At 42.8% G+C, this 20,442-nt stretch overlaps 1 protein-coding gene across 1 annotated transcript in view; it reads left to right on the forward strand.

Annotated features, from left to right (window-relative positions):
- Positions 1-4,734: 4,734 nt before the first annotated feature.
- Positions 4,735-20,442, forward strand: part of LOC141113568 (adenosine deaminase-like) — a gene marked incomplete at its 5' end in the record, with an annotated part of 28,966 nt that continues 13,258 nt past the window's right edge. Inside the window, 5 exon segments of the mRNA XM_073606754.1 lie at positions 4,735-4,796; positions 10,697-10,822; positions 17,364-17,507; positions 18,601-18,716; positions 19,591-19,715. Of these exon segments, the coding sequence (XP_073462855.1) occupies positions 4,735-4,796; positions 10,697-10,822; positions 17,364-17,507; positions 18,601-18,716; positions 19,591-19,715 (573 nt within the window).

The raw sequence follows: 20,442 nt of genomic DNA on the forward strand, positions 1-20,442 counted from the left end.
TTAAGGTGGTAATTAAACTCACTTGGTGCCTTATCTGCATTAAATCAGCCTCAGAACCTGTGTTGGCAACCCTACATGTGACTGATTCTCCACCAAACAATGTTTAGGGATCATCTGACCTAAATTTTGGGGATTTTAGAGAAAATTTAGGAGGACCCACTATTTAACCGCTTCCGGACCAGCCGCCGCAGTTATACCCCCCCCCCCCCCCGCGCGAGCCGTCATATCTGTACGTCGGCTCTTTAAGACGCTTTAGCAGGCACGCACGTGTCCACAACGTGTCCCCGGAGCTGATGAACGTGCCCGGCGGGCACAATGCCCTCCGGTCACGATGCCCTCAGGGCACCCGCGATTGCTCGTGACAGTGCGAGAACCCGGGATCTGTGTATGTAAACACACAAATTATGGGTTCTCTCAGGGGAGTAGAGACAGATCGTGTGCTCCTCCTAAGTAGGAACAACAATCGGTCTCCTTCCCTAGTCAGTCCCCCCCCCACAGGTAGAACACACACTAGGGAACACAGTTAACCCCTTGATTGCCCCCTTCCCTGTCAATGACATTTATAGAGTAATCAATGGCTATTTTTAGCTCTGATCGCTGTATAAATGTCACTGGTCCCAAAAAAGTGTCCGATCTGTCTGCCGCAATGTCGCAGTCCCGATAAAATTAAAAAAAATCAGCGATCACCGCCATTACTAGTAAAAAAAAATAATAATAAAAATGCCATAAATCTATCCCCTATTTTGTAGACGCTATAACTTTTGTGCTCAATATATGCTTATTGCGATTTTTTTTTTTTTTTACCAAAAATATGTAGAAGAATACATATCGGCCTAAACTGAGGAAAAAAAAAATATATATATATTTTTTAAAAATTGTGATATTTATTATAGCAACAAGTGCAAAATATTGTGTTTTTTTTTTTTCAAAATTGTCGCTCTTTTGTTGTTTATCACGCAAAAAATAAAAACCGCAGAGGTGATCAAATAAAACCAAAAGAAAGCTCTATTTGTGGGGGGAAAAAAGGACATCAATTTTGTTTGGGTACAACATCGCACGACCAAAAAAAATGACCTGGTCAGGAGGGGGGTAAATTCTTCCAGGTGGTTAAATGAATGTGGTATTAGAAATCTGTTGCTATTATGGCTACAGTTTAGGAAGAAGGAAAGCACATACGAGTCCCTTCTTCCCTCTTCCAATGTCCTTCTGCTAGATCTGGTATAGAAATCTGCAAAAATAATTGTGTAATGTAAAGTGGTAATAAACCCAAAATCAAAAATGTAATACAGTGCCTTGAAAAAGTATTCATACCCCTCAAAATTTTTCAAATTTTGTCATGTTACAACCAAAAACGTAAATGTATTTTATTGGGATTTTATGTGATAGACCAACACAAAGTGGCACATAATTGTGAAGTGGAAGGAAAATGATAAATGGTTTTCAACATTTTTTATAAATAAATCTGTGAAAAGTGTGGGGTACATTTGTATGGCGCCCCCCGGAGTCAATACTTTGTAGAACCGCCTTTCACTGCAATTACAGCTGCACGTCTTTTTGGGGATGTCTCTACCAGCTTTGCACATCTAGAGAGGGACATTTTTGTCCATTCTTTTTTGCAATAAAGTCAAGCTCTGTCAGATTGGATGGAGAGCGTCTGTGAACGGCAATTTTCAAGTCTTGCCACAGATTCTCAATTGGATTTAGGTCTGGACTTTGACTGGGCCATTCTAACACATGAATATGTTTTGAACTAAACCATTCCATTGTAGCTCTGGCTGTATGTTTAGGGTCGTTGTCCTGTGTGTCTTTCTTCTTGTCACTCTTCCATAAAGGCCAGATTTGTGGAGTGCACGCCAAATGCCTCGTACACACGATCGCACATTCCGACAACAAAATCCATGTTTTTTTTCAATGGATGTTGGCTCAAACTTGTCTTGCATACACACGGTCACACAAAGTTGGTCGGAATTTGCGAACGTCAAGAACGCGGTGATGTACAACACGTACGACGGCACTAGAAAGACGAAGTTCAATACCAAGTGCGCCGCCCTTTGGGCTCCTTCCGCTAATCTCGTGTTAGTAGAAGTTTGGCGACAGACGATTTGCGCTTTTCAGCCTCCTGCTTTTCCGATCGCTACTGCCCTTCGTATTGTGCTTGTGGGTTCGATAATTTATTGAAAAACCAAAAAGGAATCGCACTTACAATATTGCAGTCAATCATAAGCGATAAGTTGTAGCATGAAAACAGGTCGCGGTGTCTCCATCAGCAGCTCTTCACCTCCTATGTCCGTTTGTTAGCCCATCCAAAAACTTAATCAGGGCCGGTGCTACCACTAGGCAAACTAGGCAGCCGCCTAGGGCGCACTGCTGCCTAGGGGCGCCCGGCCGCTAGTTTTCCTCCACGTCTGCATGCTCTGCAGGCTGCAGCATGTAACTAACTGTCTCAGGCAGCTGCTCCATCTGACAGGTAGTGTAATTAGAGGCGCAGCACAGCACTGGAGCCAGCGCTAGAGGAAGCAGAGCTGATGCTTCTTGTATAGCGCCGCCTCCTGTCACATAGGCAGGGCAAAGGGGGTGGGGTCAGGGGTGGGGCCAATGGGGCAGCCTAAATGAGGTTTCGCCTAGGGTGTCAAAAATCCTTGTACCAGCCCTGAACTTAATGACGTCTCCGTCGCAGGCTCTCCCCTGCACGTTTCGTCACGATAGGACAACGTCCTATCGTGACGAATTGCGTAGGGAGGAGCCTGCGGCGGTGACGTCATTACATTTTTGGATGGGCTAACAAACGGACATGGGAAGTGAAGCGCAGCTGATGGAGACACCGCGACCTGTTTTCATGCTACACCCTATCGCTTATGATTGACTGCAATTTTGTAAGTGCGATTCCTTTTTGGTTTTTAATAAATCATCTTTTAACTACATACTGCACTATGGAAGTTTCTCGTTTTTATGTTTCTGAGAATTACCTGCTCATAGTTGCTGTTCCAGTACTGTGCCTTGGGTTTTAGGGAGACCGATTTCCCTGCGCTGGGCGAGACTGCTGTAATAGCAGCCATCGCCATCTGGTAAGCAGACTACTTTACTCACCTTGGGTGTGAAGTCACACGGAGGACATTCCTTAAAATCTTCTTTTCCTGCATTTTCACGGATGGACTGGAAATTTAATGGGAATTTTTTCCTTTATATACCTCACTTGTAAAGCATTTTTCCACATATGTTTTGCTTGTCCAATATTGTTCACATGATTATTTTTCACATGAATATTTACCATTGATCTATGCTGGTATCCTAATGAGACTCTGCCTTAGTTTTCTTTGGTCTCATCCTGTTTTCGATTTAAGTTTTTTTTTTTTTTTTCACCTGTTATTTTAGCGCTGCATCTTTTGTGTTTTATTTATGGTTTTGGAGTTTTGATACTAGGCTTCTAGGTGCTGGCAGCTTTATTTTAATATTCTTTTTTTCAATACTCGCATATTATTTCTAGCGCAGCTTCGGCCTTAGCGCTTTTATTTTTTTCATACACACGGCAGAACATTTCCAGCCAACAAACATGAACGTGGTGACGTACTAGACGAACTACGTGGTTTTTCAGCTCTTTAGCGCCACCCTTTGGGCAACTTCTGCTAATGTTGTCTTATGGTTAGCGTTGCTTCCAAGCATGCGTGTTTGTACTTTGGATTTTAGTCCAACGGATTTGTGTACACACGATCGGATGATCCGACGTAACACATTTGTTGTCAGACAATTTGAGAGCGTGCACAGCCAACATTTGTTGTCGGAAATTCCGACAATTGTCCGATGGAGCATACAGACGGTCGGATTATCTGACAAGACACATCCATCGGACAATTGTCGGAATATCCGATCGTGTGTACGGGCCTTTAGAGGGGATTCACTTCCAAAAACGTAATGACGTCACCGTTGCAGGCTCCTCCCTACGCGTTTTGTCACGATAGGACAATCCCCAGACGACGTCCTATCGTGATGAAACGTGTAGGGAGGAGCCTGCGACGGTGACGTCATTACGTTTTGGGATGGGCTAACAAACGGACATAGGAAGTGAAGCGCAGCTGATGGAGACACCGCGACACATTTGTTGTCGGACAATTTGAGAGCATGCGCAGCCAATGGGCCTTGAGGGGATTCACTTCCTATGTCCGTTTGTTAGCCCATCCAAAAACGTAATGACGTCAGTCGCAGGCTCCTCCCTACGCGTTTCGTCACGATAGGACAATCCCCAGACAACGTCCTATCGTGACGAAACGTGTACGGAGAAGCCTGCGACGGTGACGTCATTACGTTTTTGGGTGGGCTAACAAACGGACATAGGAAGTGAAGCGCAGCTGATGGAGACACCGCGACACATTTGTTGTCGGACAATTTGAGAGCATGCAGAGCCAACGGGCCTTTAGAGGGGATTTCCTCTGATTTCCTGTCGTGTCTACAGGACAGGAACTGAAGAAAAATCTTATGAATGGGACACAGATGGAAGACAAAAATCTGATATGGGTAATACAATTCCCCTACTCTATTCAAAATGGAAAACTATTTTTGATATCACTGATCTTTTATCAACATAACACAACAAAATTGATCATTGCCCTTCTGAATCGAGGTAAAGGAGGCACCTACCTTGCAGAGACAGAGAGAGGCTACAGCCAGCCCATAATCAGTAGACTTTATTTTGTACATTTTGAAAATATTAACCATGCCGTCCTTTTATTTCTTTTACAGGTGGAGCTTCATATCCACCTGGATGCCTGCATAAGACCCGAAACGGTTTTGTACTTTGCCAGGTAAGTGCCCCCTGTGCTGGGGGGTGTTTAATTCCTGTCTGTATTCTCCTCTATATCCCCCCCACCATTACACCCCCCACCACCAACCTGAACCGGTGATACAAGGCAGGATGGATCCATGCTTTCATGTTGTTTACACCAAATTCTGACCCGACCATCTGAATGTCGCAGCTGAAATCCAGACTCATCAGACCAGGGAACGTTTTTCCAATCTTCTATTGTCCAATTTTGGTGATCTGTGTGAATTGTAGCCTCACTTTCCTGTTCTTGGATGACAGAAGTGGCACCCGGTGTGGTCTTCTGCTGCTGTAGCCCATCCACTTCAAGGTTGGATGTGTTGTGCGATCAGTGATGGTATTCTGCATACCTTGGATGTAACGAGTGGTTATTTGAGTTATGTTGCCTTTCTATCATCTGAAACCAGTCTGCCCATTCCCCTCCGACATCAACAAGGCATTTTCCTCCACAAAACTGCCGCTCACTGGATATTTTCTCTTTTTTTTTTTTTTTTTGACCATTCTCTGTAATACTGAGAGATGGTTGTGTGTGAAAAATCCCAGTAGATCAGCAGTTTTTTAAAATACTCAGACCAGCCCGTCTGGCGTCACGTTCAAAGTCACTAAAAGTGGATTTCCACCCCCAAAAAAAAAAAAATTATTATTGTGCTTAAAAAAAAAAAAAAAAAAACATTTGGAGAAAATTTTTTTTTTTACTCACCTCTAAATGCCTGTTGCTAGGGGGTCCCTCATAATCTGCCTCCTTCTGCGCCTGGGCTCCTGACGTCACTTCCCTCGGCGCAGGAAGGGAGATCGGCCCTGCCCCCTCCCTCTTGTCAATCATCTGGGACACATTACAGGTCTCAGATGATTGAGCAGCCAATCACAGCACGCTGCACCGCTCGTGCATGAGCAGTGGGAGCCCTGCTATGAAGCCACAGCCGGGCGCCCACAGTTGCAATGCCTGTGCCGCCAAGAGGAGGGGAAGATGAGTGGGGCTTCGATCCCCCGCATCGCTAGACCCTGGGACAGGTAAGTGTCCAACGGGAACGGGAAGCGACGTCATGATGGCACTTCCTGTTTACTCGACTGCCAATGGCGCCGGTTTAAAAAAATTATACAGTATTCGAAATCCCTGAAAACGGCGATCTGAATACTTTGAAGTGCAAAGGAGGGATGGGCGGTCTTTTAGACCCCTGATCTCTCCATAAAGAGTACCTGTCATCACATATTACTGTCACAAAGGATGTTTACATTCCTTGTGACAGCAATAAAAGTGATCAAAATGTTATTTTTTTTTTAAACACAATTTATAAATCTAAAAATAAATAAGAAAAAAAAATGTTTTAAAGCGCCCCCGTCCCCGCGAGCTCGCGCAACAAAGAAAACGCATACGGAAGTCGCGCCCGCATATGTAAACGGTGTTCAAATCACACATGTGAGGTATCGCTGCGATCGTCAGAGCGAGAGCAATAATTCTAGCACTAGACCTCCTCTGTAACTCTAACCTGGTAACCGTAAAAAAAAAAAATTCAAAGCGTCCCCTATGGAGGTTTTTAGGTACCGTAGTTTGTCTGCAATTATAAAGCATGACATGTTTGGTATCTATTTACTCGGCGTAACATCATCTTTCACATTATACAAAAAAATTGGGCTAACTTTACTGTTTGTTTTTTCTTCAAAATTCATGAAAGTGTCCCTTTTCCCAAAAAGTTGCGTTTAAAACACCGCTGCACAAATACCGTGTGACAAAAAATATTGCAACAATCGCCATTTTATTCTCTAGATTCTCTGCTAAAAAAACATATATAATGTTTGGGGGCTCTAAGTAATTTTCTAGCAAAAAATGCGGATTTTAACTTGTAAACACCAAATGTCAGAAATAGGCTTAGTCACGAAAGGGTTATAAGACAGCAGCTGCAGTATTTGTAGCTGCTGACTTTTAATTTTTTTTTTTCATAATGGGAACTCCTCTTTAAATCCCTTTTCTTCTGCGTTCTGATGCTCAATCTGAACTTCAGCAAGTCGTCCTCACCACGTCTAGAGATCTATATGCATTGAGTTGCTGCCATGTGATTGGCTGATTAGCCATTGAACAGGTGTACCTAATAAAGTGGCCGGCGAGTGTATAACTTGTCAAAAAAAAAAAACAAAAAAAAAACGAACATGTGAAAAATAAAGCCATAAATAAATTAACCGGACGCCTAATAAATGAATGATATTGGTTTATTTCACACAGAGTGGAGTTTGCACTTTTATAATCTTTATTATTACTTATTAATCTCACACAATTAGCACGGTTTATTATTTGGTTCACACGGATGGATTTTTTTTTTATATTGCACCTCAGTTACTGTTTGCAGATTTTGCACAAATGTACAGATGGATTTCATTTATTTACGGCTCCATTTTACATGTTATATTTGGCACAGGATTATCCATTATATGGGGAATAGATATCAGCGCCGTTTAAAAAAGATCTTCCAAAAGTATTTTGAATATCGGTAGATATACTAATAAAGCAGCTGGATTGGTGGGTTTTCTTTACAGACATATAATTTCTAATACAAATCTATCAGTGTCATTGCCTGGGTCAGCCAACCGATAACTACTATAGAGAGGAGGGTGGAGCCTGTCATCTGTAGGTAGGTGGCCGATTAGACATTAGCCGGCATGTTGTGGTCTATCGGCTGCTATTGTGGGGGAATTATGGAGGTCTTACAATATTTGAATGAAGCAAAATGGGGGGAGAAGGAGAAAAATTCCAAAGGACTACTCCAGTTAAGTCCCACCTCGCCACCCCAAAACTAATTGGACTATACCGGTAACTCAAATAATGATACACACAATATAGATTTCACACATTGTTGCCATTGTTTACAGTACAAAAATTCCAGTGACATTAAAAAGTGCCAAGGGGGGAAAAATAATGGAAAAGGGGGGAAAAGAGAAAGGGGGGAAAAAAGAAAAGGAAAAGAAGGGGGAGAGGGGGGGAAAAAAGGGGGGGGGGGGGAGGGGGAGAACAGGGGAGAAGAGAAGAGGGAAGAAAAGGGAGGGGGGGGGGAGGGAAAATCAGGGGAAGGGGCAGGGGAAAAGTGGGGTTAAGGGAAAGAAAAAAGTTGACAGAAGGAAGGGAAGGGGTGGCCAAATTATTACAATAATTGGCCAGCATGCTGGTTGATTTTCAAGGAAAATGCAACAGACAGAGATATCTTGTGGATCATCCGGTCTCCCTTGTTTACATGGCCCTCGGGACCCCCATCCCTGATCAATGTCAATCAGCTTAGTACATCATTCAATGTCAGATGCAGTTACCTATCTTAGTACATCAGGCTGTCAGTTAGATGCAGTTACTCGGCTTAGTACATCAGGCTGTAAGTTAAAGTTACTTGGCTTAGTACATTAGGTTGTCAGTTAGATAAAGTTCTCGGCTTAGTACATCAGGCTGTCAGATACAGTTACTCGGCTTAGTACATCATTCAATGTCAGTTAGATGCAGTTACCTATCTTAGTACATGAGGCTGTCAGTTAGATGCAGTTACTTGGCTTAGTAAATCAGGCTATTAGTTAGCTAAAGTTATTTGGCTTAGTACATCAGGCTTTTAGTTAGATGAAGTTACTTGGCTTAGTAGAAAATTTGATGAAAAGGAACTAAAGTGGAACTGATCCTAGGGGCCTCTGCCACATCCCATTATGAAAGAGAGAAACAAAAACTGAGTACCCCAAAGGGATATTGCGGGCTGTGGATCAACAAGGATCAAAAGATTGTAGGTGCAGATAAAGTACAAAAAAATTAAGTAAAAGTATCAAAATGTTATCAATACAAAATATACAAAACGCATACTGACATCTAAAAACCTCGGTACAATGAGAGCAATTGGTGTCAGAATATAACTGCTAGAATGCTGCACTGAACCACAATAGGGGGCCAATAAATGGTCAAAGAGTAATAGTGGAACTGCAACAAAACACCCTACATGTTTCAGAAATACACAAAAAGACTCATTTCTTTTTATGGTGTGTACTTCCTTCCTCAGGGGTTTCAGAAAAGCAGATTATTGTATTTCTAAAAAGAGAAAATACATGCATATATATACGTAAGTAAATGTCTTTTACATCTGCATAAATAGTAAAGGAGATGGTAACATTGATTAGAAGCATTAAATTCTCCAAAAAGGGCAGAAAAAAAACATCAAAATAGATGCTAATCAAAAAGGTACTCACAAGACATCTGTTTCTCTATTGCAACAATAATGTACCCAGGGATGTTATGGGATGGAACTCCCACACCCCATGGGTCCAGTGGATAAAGGCAATCCTCACAACTAAATCCAAGAGGATAGTGATTGCATAAAGACAGGAGGAACAGAAAGGCATACATGGCGCCATTTATGCCTTTCTGTGGCGGTTCTCGTGAGCCCTGACCTGCTGACACAAGGCTAGCCCCATTCAGAACCAAGGTTCCTCCTGTCTTTATGCAATCACTATCCTCTTGGATTTAGTTGTGAGGATTGCCTTTATCCACTGGACCCATGGGGTGTGGGAGTTCCATCCCATAATATCCCTGGGTACATTATTGTTGCAATAGAAAAACAGATGTCTTGTGAGTACCTTTTTGATTAGCATCTATTTTGATGGGTTTTTTTCTGCCCTTTTTGGAGAATTTAATGCTTCTAATCAATGTTACCATCTCCTTTACTGTTTATACAGATGTAAAATACATTTACTTACACATATATATATATTTGCATGTATTTTCTCTTTTTAGAAATACAATAATCTGCTTTTCTGAAACCCCTGAGGAAGGAAGTACACACCATAAAAAGAAATGAGTCTTTTTGTATGTTTCTGAAACATGTAGGGTGTTTTGTTGCAGTTCCACTATTACTCTTTGACCATTTATTGGCCCCCTATTGTGGTTCAGTGCAGCATTCTAGCAGTTATATTCTGACACCAATTGCTCTCATTGTACCGAGGTTTTTAGATGTCAGTATGCGTTTTGTATATTTTGTAATTGATAACATTTTGATACTTTTACTTAATTTTTTGTACTTTATCTGCACCTACAATCTTTTGATCCTTGTTGATCCACTGCCCGCAATATCCCTTTGGGGTACTCAGTTTTTGTTTTACTCGGCTTAGTACATCAGGCTGTTAGTTAGCTAAAGTTATTTGGCTTAGTACATCAGGCTGTCAATTAGACGCAGTTACTCGGCTTAGTACATCAGGCTGTAAGTTAGATAAAGTTCTCGGCTTAGTACATCAGGCTGTCAGATACAGTTACTCGGCTTAGTACATCATTCAATGTCAGTTAGATGCAGTTACCTGTCTTAGTACATCAGGCTGTCAGTTAGATAAAGTTATTTGGCTTAGTACATCAGGCTGTTACCCTGTTTCCCCGAAAATAAGACCTAGAGTGATTGTCAGTGATGGCTGCAATATAAGCCCTACCCCCCCAAATAAGCCCTACCCTGTTTTCCCAAAAATAAGCCCTACCCTGAAAATAAGACCTACAAGGACTTTAACTAGGGCTTATTTGGGGGGTAGGGCTTATATTGCAGCCATCACCGACAATCACGCTAGGTCTTATTTTCGGGGAAACAGGGTAGTTAGCTAAAGTTACTCAGCTTAGTACATCAGGCTGTCAGTTAGATGAAGATGCTCTGCTTTGTACATCCAGCTGTCAGTTGCAGTTATTCGGCTTAGTATATCAGACTGGGTCAATTAGCTTAGTACATCAGGCTGTCAGATGCAGTTTCTCGGCTTAGTACATCAAGCTGGGTCAGTTGGGTGCAGTCACCTTATCTCGATACATCAGGCTGTGTCACTTAGGAGCAGTGGGTGCAGCGATGGGTTCGCAGGGACATTACGGTAAATTTTACAATTTCCTGTTTTTATTATCAGGAAGAAACAGATGCAGTCAGCGCACTTCGAGAACCTGGAAAGCTTTCAGAAAAGCGTGACGTGTTCTTCCCCCGGGAGCCTCACGGAGTTCTTATCCAAGTTTCACATCTACATGCCGGCCGTGGTGTAAGTTTCCCTTTACACTTCCTGATCTCTGTGGGTTGGAGAGATCTCTCATATCTGAACTGATAATCAGTGTTTGCTTGTTATCTCCATTTCCATCTTTTCTGGTATTCCTTGTCATAGTGAAAAGAGGCAGGTGACTCAAATCTAAAGCTGGCTGTACACTGTGCAATCTGATTGTACAATCTTCTACAGGTTTCACAAAAATATATATAATATGAGAATAATCTTAAAGGTGAACTCCAGGACACAGAGGCTTTAATTTTAAATATTTTCTTGAAAATTCACAAAGGCTTTAAATCCCATCTGTGTGCGCCAAATGCCTTTGCAGTCCCAGATACTACCTTGTAAAAGCAACTGTGACATCACATAGCCTGTGCAGAGAGCAGAGCTGTGGGAGGGGCCTAGCAGGCTCCAGCCACTACAGGCTTTCTGCAGAGGGCTATAGGAGGGGCGGAGACAAGACCACTCACCCTGCACAAGAAGAGAGAGCAGAGCTGTGGGAGGGGCCCAGCAGGCTCCACCCCTACAGGCTTTCTGCAGAGGGCTATAGGAGGGGCGGAGACAAGACCAGTCACCCTGCACAAGGAGGGAGAGAGAGCAGAGCTGCGGGAGGGGCCCAGCAGGCTCCACCCACTACAGGCTGTCTGCAGAGGACTATAAGAGGGGCGGAGATAAGACCAGTCACCCTGCACAAGAAGAGAGAGCAGCCGTGAATGGTCTTTATTACAGGAAAGAAAAGTCTCACACTGGATTACTGCACAGATCTGGAAGAAATACACAGAGTACACAGAGATGCAATTAAAAATACACATGAATTTTGGATTCAGACAATATTTGCTTATCCGCATTAAATACTCTATTCAATTTGTATGAAATTGGTCAGGCCCGGGTGTGCTACATAGTTGGTGGAAGATTTAATGACGGTTGTACAATCAGATTGTATAGTGTATGACCAGCTTTACCAGTTGCCGACTGCCCTATAGCACTTCTACTGCTACAGGGTGGCCACACTGCACAGGATCACATATATATACTTGATCCTGCACTTCCGGGTATCGGGTGTGAGTGCTCACCACCAGTGGCTCACTCCCACTGTGATTCTACAGCGTGGGAGTTGATCGGCAGGTCTGGCGAACCCGGTGTCTGCCGGCACCCGCTGATCTTTCTGTACAGAGGTAGAACAGTAGTCTATGTAAACAAGGCAGAACGCTGTTCTGTCAGTAAGGAAGGCATGGATCCTGTGTTCCTGCAAGGTAGGGACAGGGCTCTTTGCCTTCCTCTAGTCAAAGCACCATTCCCACAGTGAGCAAGCACAACCTAGGCAGACAGTTAACCCTTTGATCACCTCTGATGTTTAACCCCTTCCCTGACAGTGTCATTAGTACAGTGACAGTGCATATTTTTAGCACTGGTCCCCAAAAAAGCGTCAAAAGTGTCACTTAGTTTCCAATTTGTCAGCCGCAATATTGCAGTCCCGCTATAAGTCGCTGATCACCGCCATTACTAGTAGAGAAAAAATAAATAAACAAAAATTCCATAAACATATCCCATAGTTTGTAGACGCTATAACGTCTGCGCAAACCAATCATTATACACCTATTTCACCAAAAACACGTCGCTGTCAGAGACCATGAATCAGACTGAGACAGAAGTACAGTTAAACCTCACTTGTTTAAAAATAATAAAAAAAAGTAAACATAGTCAAAACATAGCCAGAGTTCAGGAACCGGAACGGATAGTCAGAAAATTAGACAACCCAAAACATCAGGGAGCCAGAGATGAGCGTAGTAGAACAGCAAGCAGGGTCTGGAGCCAGAAGAAATGTCAGCCAAGCAAGTCTTTAACAGGAACACAGGAGAGCATCTCTAGAGATGTGACCAAGGCAAAGGCAGAGATCACCTGGGTAGGCAGGACTGACGAGCAGGATATCATCAACAGGTGAGTCACTGTGGAGCGATAGGAGCTGACAATTAGCTGACAGCTGAGTGGCCAGCTCAGAGAAGGAAGGGCTGAGCCCAGCCCTTACAGTAGCAGAATACATATTGGCCTAAATAGATGAAGAAATTTTTTATTGGATATGTTTTATAGCACAAAGTAAAAAATATTGTTTTTTTTTTTTTCAAAATTGATGTTCTTAGTGTTATAAACATATCCCCTGAGGAAGCCCATGGTGGCGAAACATGTCGGGATAACTACATAACCGTCACCCTCTATATGATAAGATAACTTCCTCTTTGACTGCATACTATAAGACAAGTTATTTTTGATGTCTATACCTGTTTAATAATAACAAACTTTTTAATCTTTTGTATTAATAAAATATTTTTATATATAAATTCTCTGTTTTCAATGTGTTGGCACCTAAAAAAATCCCCCCCAAAAATCTCTCTGTATCTATTAAATATTCAGGGATGTTGGTGCCTTTTTGAACCTGTCACAAATCCATATCACCACCCTTTCTCCCCCATGTAGCAGAATACATATTGGCCTAAATTGATGAATAAATTAGATTTTTTTACATTTTTTTTATTGGATGTGTTTTATAGCAGAGAGTAAAAAATATTGTTTTCTTTTCAAAATTGTTCTTTTGTTGATTATAGCGCAAAAAACAAAAACTGCAGAGGTGAATAAATATCACTAAAAGAAAGCTCTATTTGTGGGGGGGAAAAAAGGACATACATTTTATTTGTGTACAGCGTTGTAAGACCGCGCAATTGTCAGTTAAAGTAACACCGTATCGCAAAAAATGGCCTGGTCATAAGGGGGGGGTAAATTTCCCAGAGCTGAAGTGGTTAAAAGAGTGTAACAGGGAAAGGGGAAAAAGAGCAATGATGACAAAACGATAACTAAAATAAATGTTGCACGACCATATTACAACATGTTGCATTAAAAAGCATATGCTAAAACATCCAAGAAGATTCCGAGGGAACAGCAAAATTAATCTTCTTGGATGTTTTGGCATATGCTTTTTAATGCAACATGTTGTAATATGGTCGTGCAACATTTATTTTAATTGGAACGTATTTCATTTCAGATAGTGAGACTTGCGCTTTCCTTTCTTTTGTTATGTCTCTGAACCTTGATCATGTCCTGAGGAAGCCTCACGGCGAAACGCGTAGAGGCACGAGGGCTTATTGTATTTACTGTATTACTTTTCATGTTTTTTATCTTTTTGAACACTATGTTTATACTATGTACTTTTTTTCAATAAATGTTATGAATATTAGTTTTCAATACTTCTCCATTGTTTTCATGCCTATAAAGTCCGACCTTGTTTACTGTAATTAGTACCCCTCCCTGTGACAAAATTATAACATCAGGATAAAAGCAGCCTGATACAAACCCTGCAACTTAGGGGTGCCCTTGGTTGATCTGAACCCTAGAAAACCCCATGGTTTACACCCTTTCACATGAAGAAAACATTTAGTCTCATGTTTTTTTTTTTTTTATACAATCTTTATTTAAACAGGTGAATAGCATACAGAGACAAGGTGACCATAGACAATTACCAATTTGTGCCATAGCCCGGCAAAAGGCTAAAACAGGCAGTCCCATGTCACCAATACAAAATACAGAAAGAAAGTAAAAAAAACAAATAAAAGACAAAAACTATTACATATGCAGACTAGGAATCCGAAGTGTCGTTGCCAAATGGTGGCTAATTTTACGTCTAATGTCGCGTACACACGATCGGAATTTCCGACGGGAAATGTTCGATGTGAGCTTGTTGTTGGAAATTCCGACCATGTGTAGGCTCCATCGGACATTTTCTATCGGAATTTCCGACAACAAATATTTGAGAGCTGGTTCTCAAATTTTCTTGACAAAAAACGTTGTTTTCGGAAATTCCGATCGTATGTACACAATTTCCGACGCACAAAATTACACGCATGCTCGGAATCAAGCAGAAGAGCCGCACTGGCTATTGAACTTCATTTTTCTTGGCTCGTCGTACGTGTTGTAGGTCACCGCGTTCTTGGCGATCAGAAATTTCCGACAACATTTGTGTGACCATGTGTATGTTATGTGTATGCAAGACAAGTTTCAGCCAACATCCGTCGGAAAAAAATCCACGGTTTGGTTGTCGGAATGTCCGATCGTGTGTACGCGGCATAACGGTGTAAAGAAAAAAAAAAGAAGCTATATCAATCAGGAGGGTAATAGAAAGGGCGATAGAAACATATGGCTAAAGTCAACGGCAAAGCCCACAAAGTACTAAAAATCAACAAGTAGCGAAAATGAAATACTAACAGGATCCCAGAAGCATTTTGATGGAAAACACCATATATATTTAAAAAGAAGCATAGGTCTGGTTCATGGTGCAACACCTAATAAAAAGGCACCTCATCCCAAGGTAATGATGAAACATAAAGGAAGAAGTAAGGGGGATTTTTACGGTGCCAATCAAAATAATAGAGAGAGCTACATAACAGCTTAAAATTAGCAAATTGAATTTTATTGTTGCACACAAATTTAATAAAAATACAAAATTCAGGAAGAGTTATTCACAATAATAACAATGATGTGGTGGTTATACAGCAGGTAGGTTCAAGCCAAAATGAATGAATACTGCACACTAGCCCAACATGTTTCGCTGATTGCTTCTTCAGGGGATGTGCAATTCAGAGAAAAATTGGCATAAGAAACGCACAAAAATCTCCACCAAAAACATAGGACAGCCGGATTCAAAAAATCCCTCCAAGACCCCCCATTTCATGGGTCATATTTATGGTCATAGAGGACAGAAGGATGAGATTAGGGTAGTATACATTTTTTAGAGTACATAAAATGTGGAGCGATGTTCCAGCAACTTTCAACTACCCGCACGGTGTTAAATGCAGGAAGTGATACGATGTGACAGACGCCGCTCAATGGAGTCTTACCCTCCGGCTCTCTATGTATCTCTCTCTATTATTTTGATTGGCACCGTAAAAATCCCCCTTACTTCTTCCTTTTTGTTTCACCATATACATTTATATGGGAAAACAAAATGCAAGAGGAAAATAGAATAAACAACTGAATAATTCCCTTCCCAATTGGACGCATACCCATACCACATCCTATACTAGAAACACTCATACCGACATGTTCTGCTTAACAAGAGAAGAATAATTCAATAGCATGCATTCAGGGCTGTCTTTAATATTGACTGGACCCCGGGCACACATTTTCTTGGGCCCTACTGAATCCACTTGTCAACTATTTTCAGGCAGTGTAGGCTCAAGGGGCAGCTGCTTTGGGCCCCACAACATTGATTTGGCTCCGGGCAACTGCCCCTTTTGCCCTGCCTTAAAGACGGCCCTGCATGCATTGGTTGACCAGTGGTCTGTCAGAGCTTTTTTTCCTCAGAGAATAGGTGCTGGAACTCCCACCTTCTGAGTCACTTCTTGTCTCTGCCCCCTACCCACCTCCGAGCAACATCTCTTGGTTCCACCCCCTACCCACCTCCCGGCACCGTCTCATTCAGAGAATACAAAGCCAAGTATGACTATGTCATGCTATGCTAAAGTAATTTGTATGGAAATTGGTAATGATAACAAGAAAAGCAGTACAATAGATCCCCTGCAGCCAGCAGCAATATACCCCCCAGCAACAATATCCCCCCCAGCAACATAGGACCCGTGCAACAAAATATCACCCCGGCAGCAAGACCAGATCTCCCAACAGCCAGCATCAATAGACTCTCCAGCTGCCAGAAACAATAGACCCCTCCATTAACAGTAGATCCCTTCCAACAGCAGTTGACCCCCCAGCAACATAACCCCCCCCCAGCAACAATAGATCCCCCACCAGTAACAATAGACCTCCCCAGCAAAAATAGGCCACCACACAAAAACAGATCCCCTCCAGCAACAATAGATCCCCCAGCAGCCAGCATCAGTAGACCCTCCAGGACACCCCAGCACCCCTTGCCATTAGATACATTCAGTGCTGGAGGTGCCGGAACTGCGTTCCCCCGCGTTCCCGCTGAAAAAAAGCCCTGGTCTCTGTAAAGCTAAGTAAGTAACCTGATCGAGGGGTCTGCTAAATGCCAATAAGGCAACACTCAGTTTCCTTCAATAAGCGGTAAAAAAACACCTTTTACCCAACCATACTGTACTACTTCAGAAAGTTTTTCTCTCTCCTTCCACAGTTCAGCCTGCAGTATAACTTTTTTTTCTCCTTAAAAGTAAATTTACACAGTAATTCTGGATAGGAAATGATTCTCCAGAACCCAGCAAAGCGCAAGAAATGAACCCATACATCCATGCAATTATAGTCTCGGTTGTCACACCAGAATGATGAGATTCCTCCTGGAGGACATCAAAGCTTGGAAGAGCCACAGACCTCCCAAATTTCATTCAGGGAAGATGTAGAAAACTCCATTGGGTGTTTTCTTGTCCAAAGAGCCTACAGAGACTCTAATGTGTCCTTCAAGTCTCTTTCCCCAACAAAACATAAATGGGAGCTTTTTACTTACTATTGATGGGTACTTGTGGGGGTCACACTTATGTTCTGTGTGTAAACTTGACAAATCAGATTGGTTTGTTTTCCCGTCCAGTGGTGACCGCGAAGCTGTGAAGAGAATTGCCTATGAATTCCTAGAAACAAAAGCTAAAGAAGGGGTGGTGTATGTGGAGGTCCGCTACAACCCTCATCTGTTTGCCAACTGCAACGTCCATCCCATCCAGTGGAACCAGAAAGAGTAAGTATTGGAAGGAGCGGGAACATCTAACTGAGCCTTTTATCAATATTTTTAATATGGTGGAACCCTTGAAATAACTTTTGGTTCTCAGGGAACCTCGGCCTATAGATGCTATATCTACAGCCTATGGTACATTAGTGGAGTGCTCGGAGAGAGAAAGCCTTGGTGGTCAGTAGAAGGAATGCCCCCCTTACAGATATCTAAAAAGATGATTGGAGTCAGTGGTTACATATCTGGGAGGTGACTAAAAAAAAAGGTTCCTGTACTACTTTTCTGCGACTTTGGTGCAATTTGAGTGCGATAGACTGCAATGTTAAATCACAGAAGTTGTAATAAAGTCATAAGGAAATCGCGGGCAAGTTCTGCAGCTGGCCCTCTTCCTACCATCTTGTGCCCCCCCCCCCCCCACAGGGGCAAAAAGCCAGGGCCTGGTCTCAAGTGCAACCTTTGCGACCCTCGTAGTTCCGCCTCCGTATCGATCTATCTATTTATCGATCTATCAACCCTAAAAGAAGTGCCAAGTGTTAAAGATAAAGGAAGAGTCTCAGGATCCCTAGAGAAGAGTCCATGGTGGAGCAGCATTGTGTCCCAGGTAATAGATGAGCCCATAACCATCCACCCTTTGCAGCCAATCATAGTGCTGTTTTCTTTGGATAGAAGGTTTTTAATCTAAATACTAACAATGTATTAATAGCTCTATTTTCGCCTTGTAAATGTAGTTCAAGTTTTCTTATATGGATGTGAGTAAATGTATAGTGTCTCTTGATCCTGACAATTTCTGCTTCTTTAATAAAAGCTCCCAATTCTGCACAATGGTGGTCACTCTCCTGTGTGAACTACAGGTAGCTGTGCTTTCATCAAATCTGCCACAGCCAGTGCCCCCTTGCTGATTGACAGCTGCTGTGACCATTAGAAGATGAGAGTGGGGCTGCCAATAAATGCTACTTGTGCTGGATAGCCATGGCATTTTAAATGTTTCCCAGAGTTCCTTTTTAGGTGCAACATAATGAAGAGACAAATAGCCACAGCATAATATAGTTGCAGAACTTATTATTGTATGGAAAGAATTCTGGATGTTGTAATATTTTGGCAGAGGTGACCTCACGCCAGAGGAAGTTGTGGAACTCGTTAACGAGGGGCTGAAGGAAGGTGAAAGGGATTTCAACATCAAGGCAAAATCAATTTTGTGCTGCCTGAGACATATGCCAGGTAAGTCAGCTCGGGACATAAACCTGTACATGGGTGAAGCCTGACCCCACCAGAGGTGGGTCACCACTGACCGGGACCATAAGATCTTCAGCAGAAATGTTCTATTTGTGTTTTCTGCATGGGTGGGACCTGACCCCACCCATCCCCAGAGTGGGTCACCACTGTCAGGGACCTTACTCCACTCCATAGCAGGTGACCACTGACCGGGAACTAGAGATAATCAGGGACGTGAACATTCATGGGTCGGTCACCACTGACCAGGACCGAGACCTAACCAAGAGATCATCCACTGAAATGTTCTATTTGTGTTTTCTGCATGGGTGAGACCTTACCCCACCCACCCCCAGAGTGGGTCACCACTGACAGGGACCTGACTCCACTCCATAGCAGGTGACCACTGACCGGGAACTAGAGATAATCAGGGACATGAACGCTCATGGGTGGGTCACCACTGACCAGGACCGAGATCTGACCTCACCCAGTAGTGGATTACCACTGACCGAGAGATCATCCACAGAAATGTTCTATTTGTGTTTTCTGCATGGGTGAGACCTTACCTCACCCATCCCCAGAGTGGGTCACCACTGACAGGGACCTGACTCCACTCCATAGCAGGTGACCACTGACCAGGAACTAGAGATAATCAGGGACGTGAACATTCATGGGTGGGTCACCACTGACCAGGACCGAGACCTGACCAAGAGATCATCCACTCAAATGTTCTACTTGTGTTTTCTGCATGGGAGAGACCTTACCCCACCCATCCCCAGAGTGGGTCACCACTGACCAGGACCGAGACCTGACCTCACCCAGTAGTATATTACCACTGACCGAGAGATCATCCACAGAAATGTTCTATTTGTGTTTTTAACAGAATGGTCACCTGAGGTTGTTGAGCTTTGTAAGAGATACCACAATGACACTGTGGTGGCCATTGACCTTGCAGGAGATGAAGGTTTGAAGAGTGAAACTTTTCCTGGACATCTGAAAGCTTATGAGGTATGTATGATGGGGGCATTCAGCTTTCATAATTCCCAAATGTTCCATAATCCTCAAGATGATCCCTTGTGGGGGTTGATGGGAACATTCAGCTCATATATTGTTCTGGAGTCAACAACATGATACCTTGTGCGATGTGTATGATGGAAACATTCAGCTCACGAATTGTTGCAGAATCCCCAACATGATCCCTTATGAGGTTTGTACAATGGAACATTCAGTTCATACATTGTTCCATAATTCCCAGCATGATCCCCTATGAGGTTTGTATGATAGGAACATTAAAGTTGTGCCTTGTTCCAGAATCACCAACATCATCCCAATATCTGATTTCTCTCCAAACAACTCGCAGTGAAGTCTTGGAAATAGTATGTTAGCTGATTTATCAGAAAGGAAAGAGGGACGTATTCTGTGCATTATGGAAGGGGGTCCCAGTGTAATTCCTGCGGAGGGTCCCAACATGTCCAAGGCCGGCCATGGAAGGTGCAAATTTCTTTCCTGCAAACACGATTCCCCCATCAAAACAGACAGTGCTGACAGGGGAATCCCTCCTGCTGAGACATCCTATTCTCCAAGCATGGGGGAGGGCGGGGGCAGCCATCCCCGCCAGGAGAAGACAGTGATTATTGCTAGTGGTCTATAGCAGCTGCTGGAGTTAATCGCAAGTAAATCCGACAGGCTGGTTGTACCCAAGTTGATCAATCGTTTTTCACATACTCATAGCTCT

Source organism: Aquarana catesbeiana, linkage group LG12, assembly GCF_042186555.1.
Source record: "Aquarana catesbeiana isolate 2022-GZ linkage group LG12, ASM4218655v1, whole genome shotgun sequence".
NCBI classification, from domain to species: Eukaryota; Metazoa; Chordata; class Amphibia; order Anura; family Ranidae; genus Aquarana; species Aquarana catesbeiana.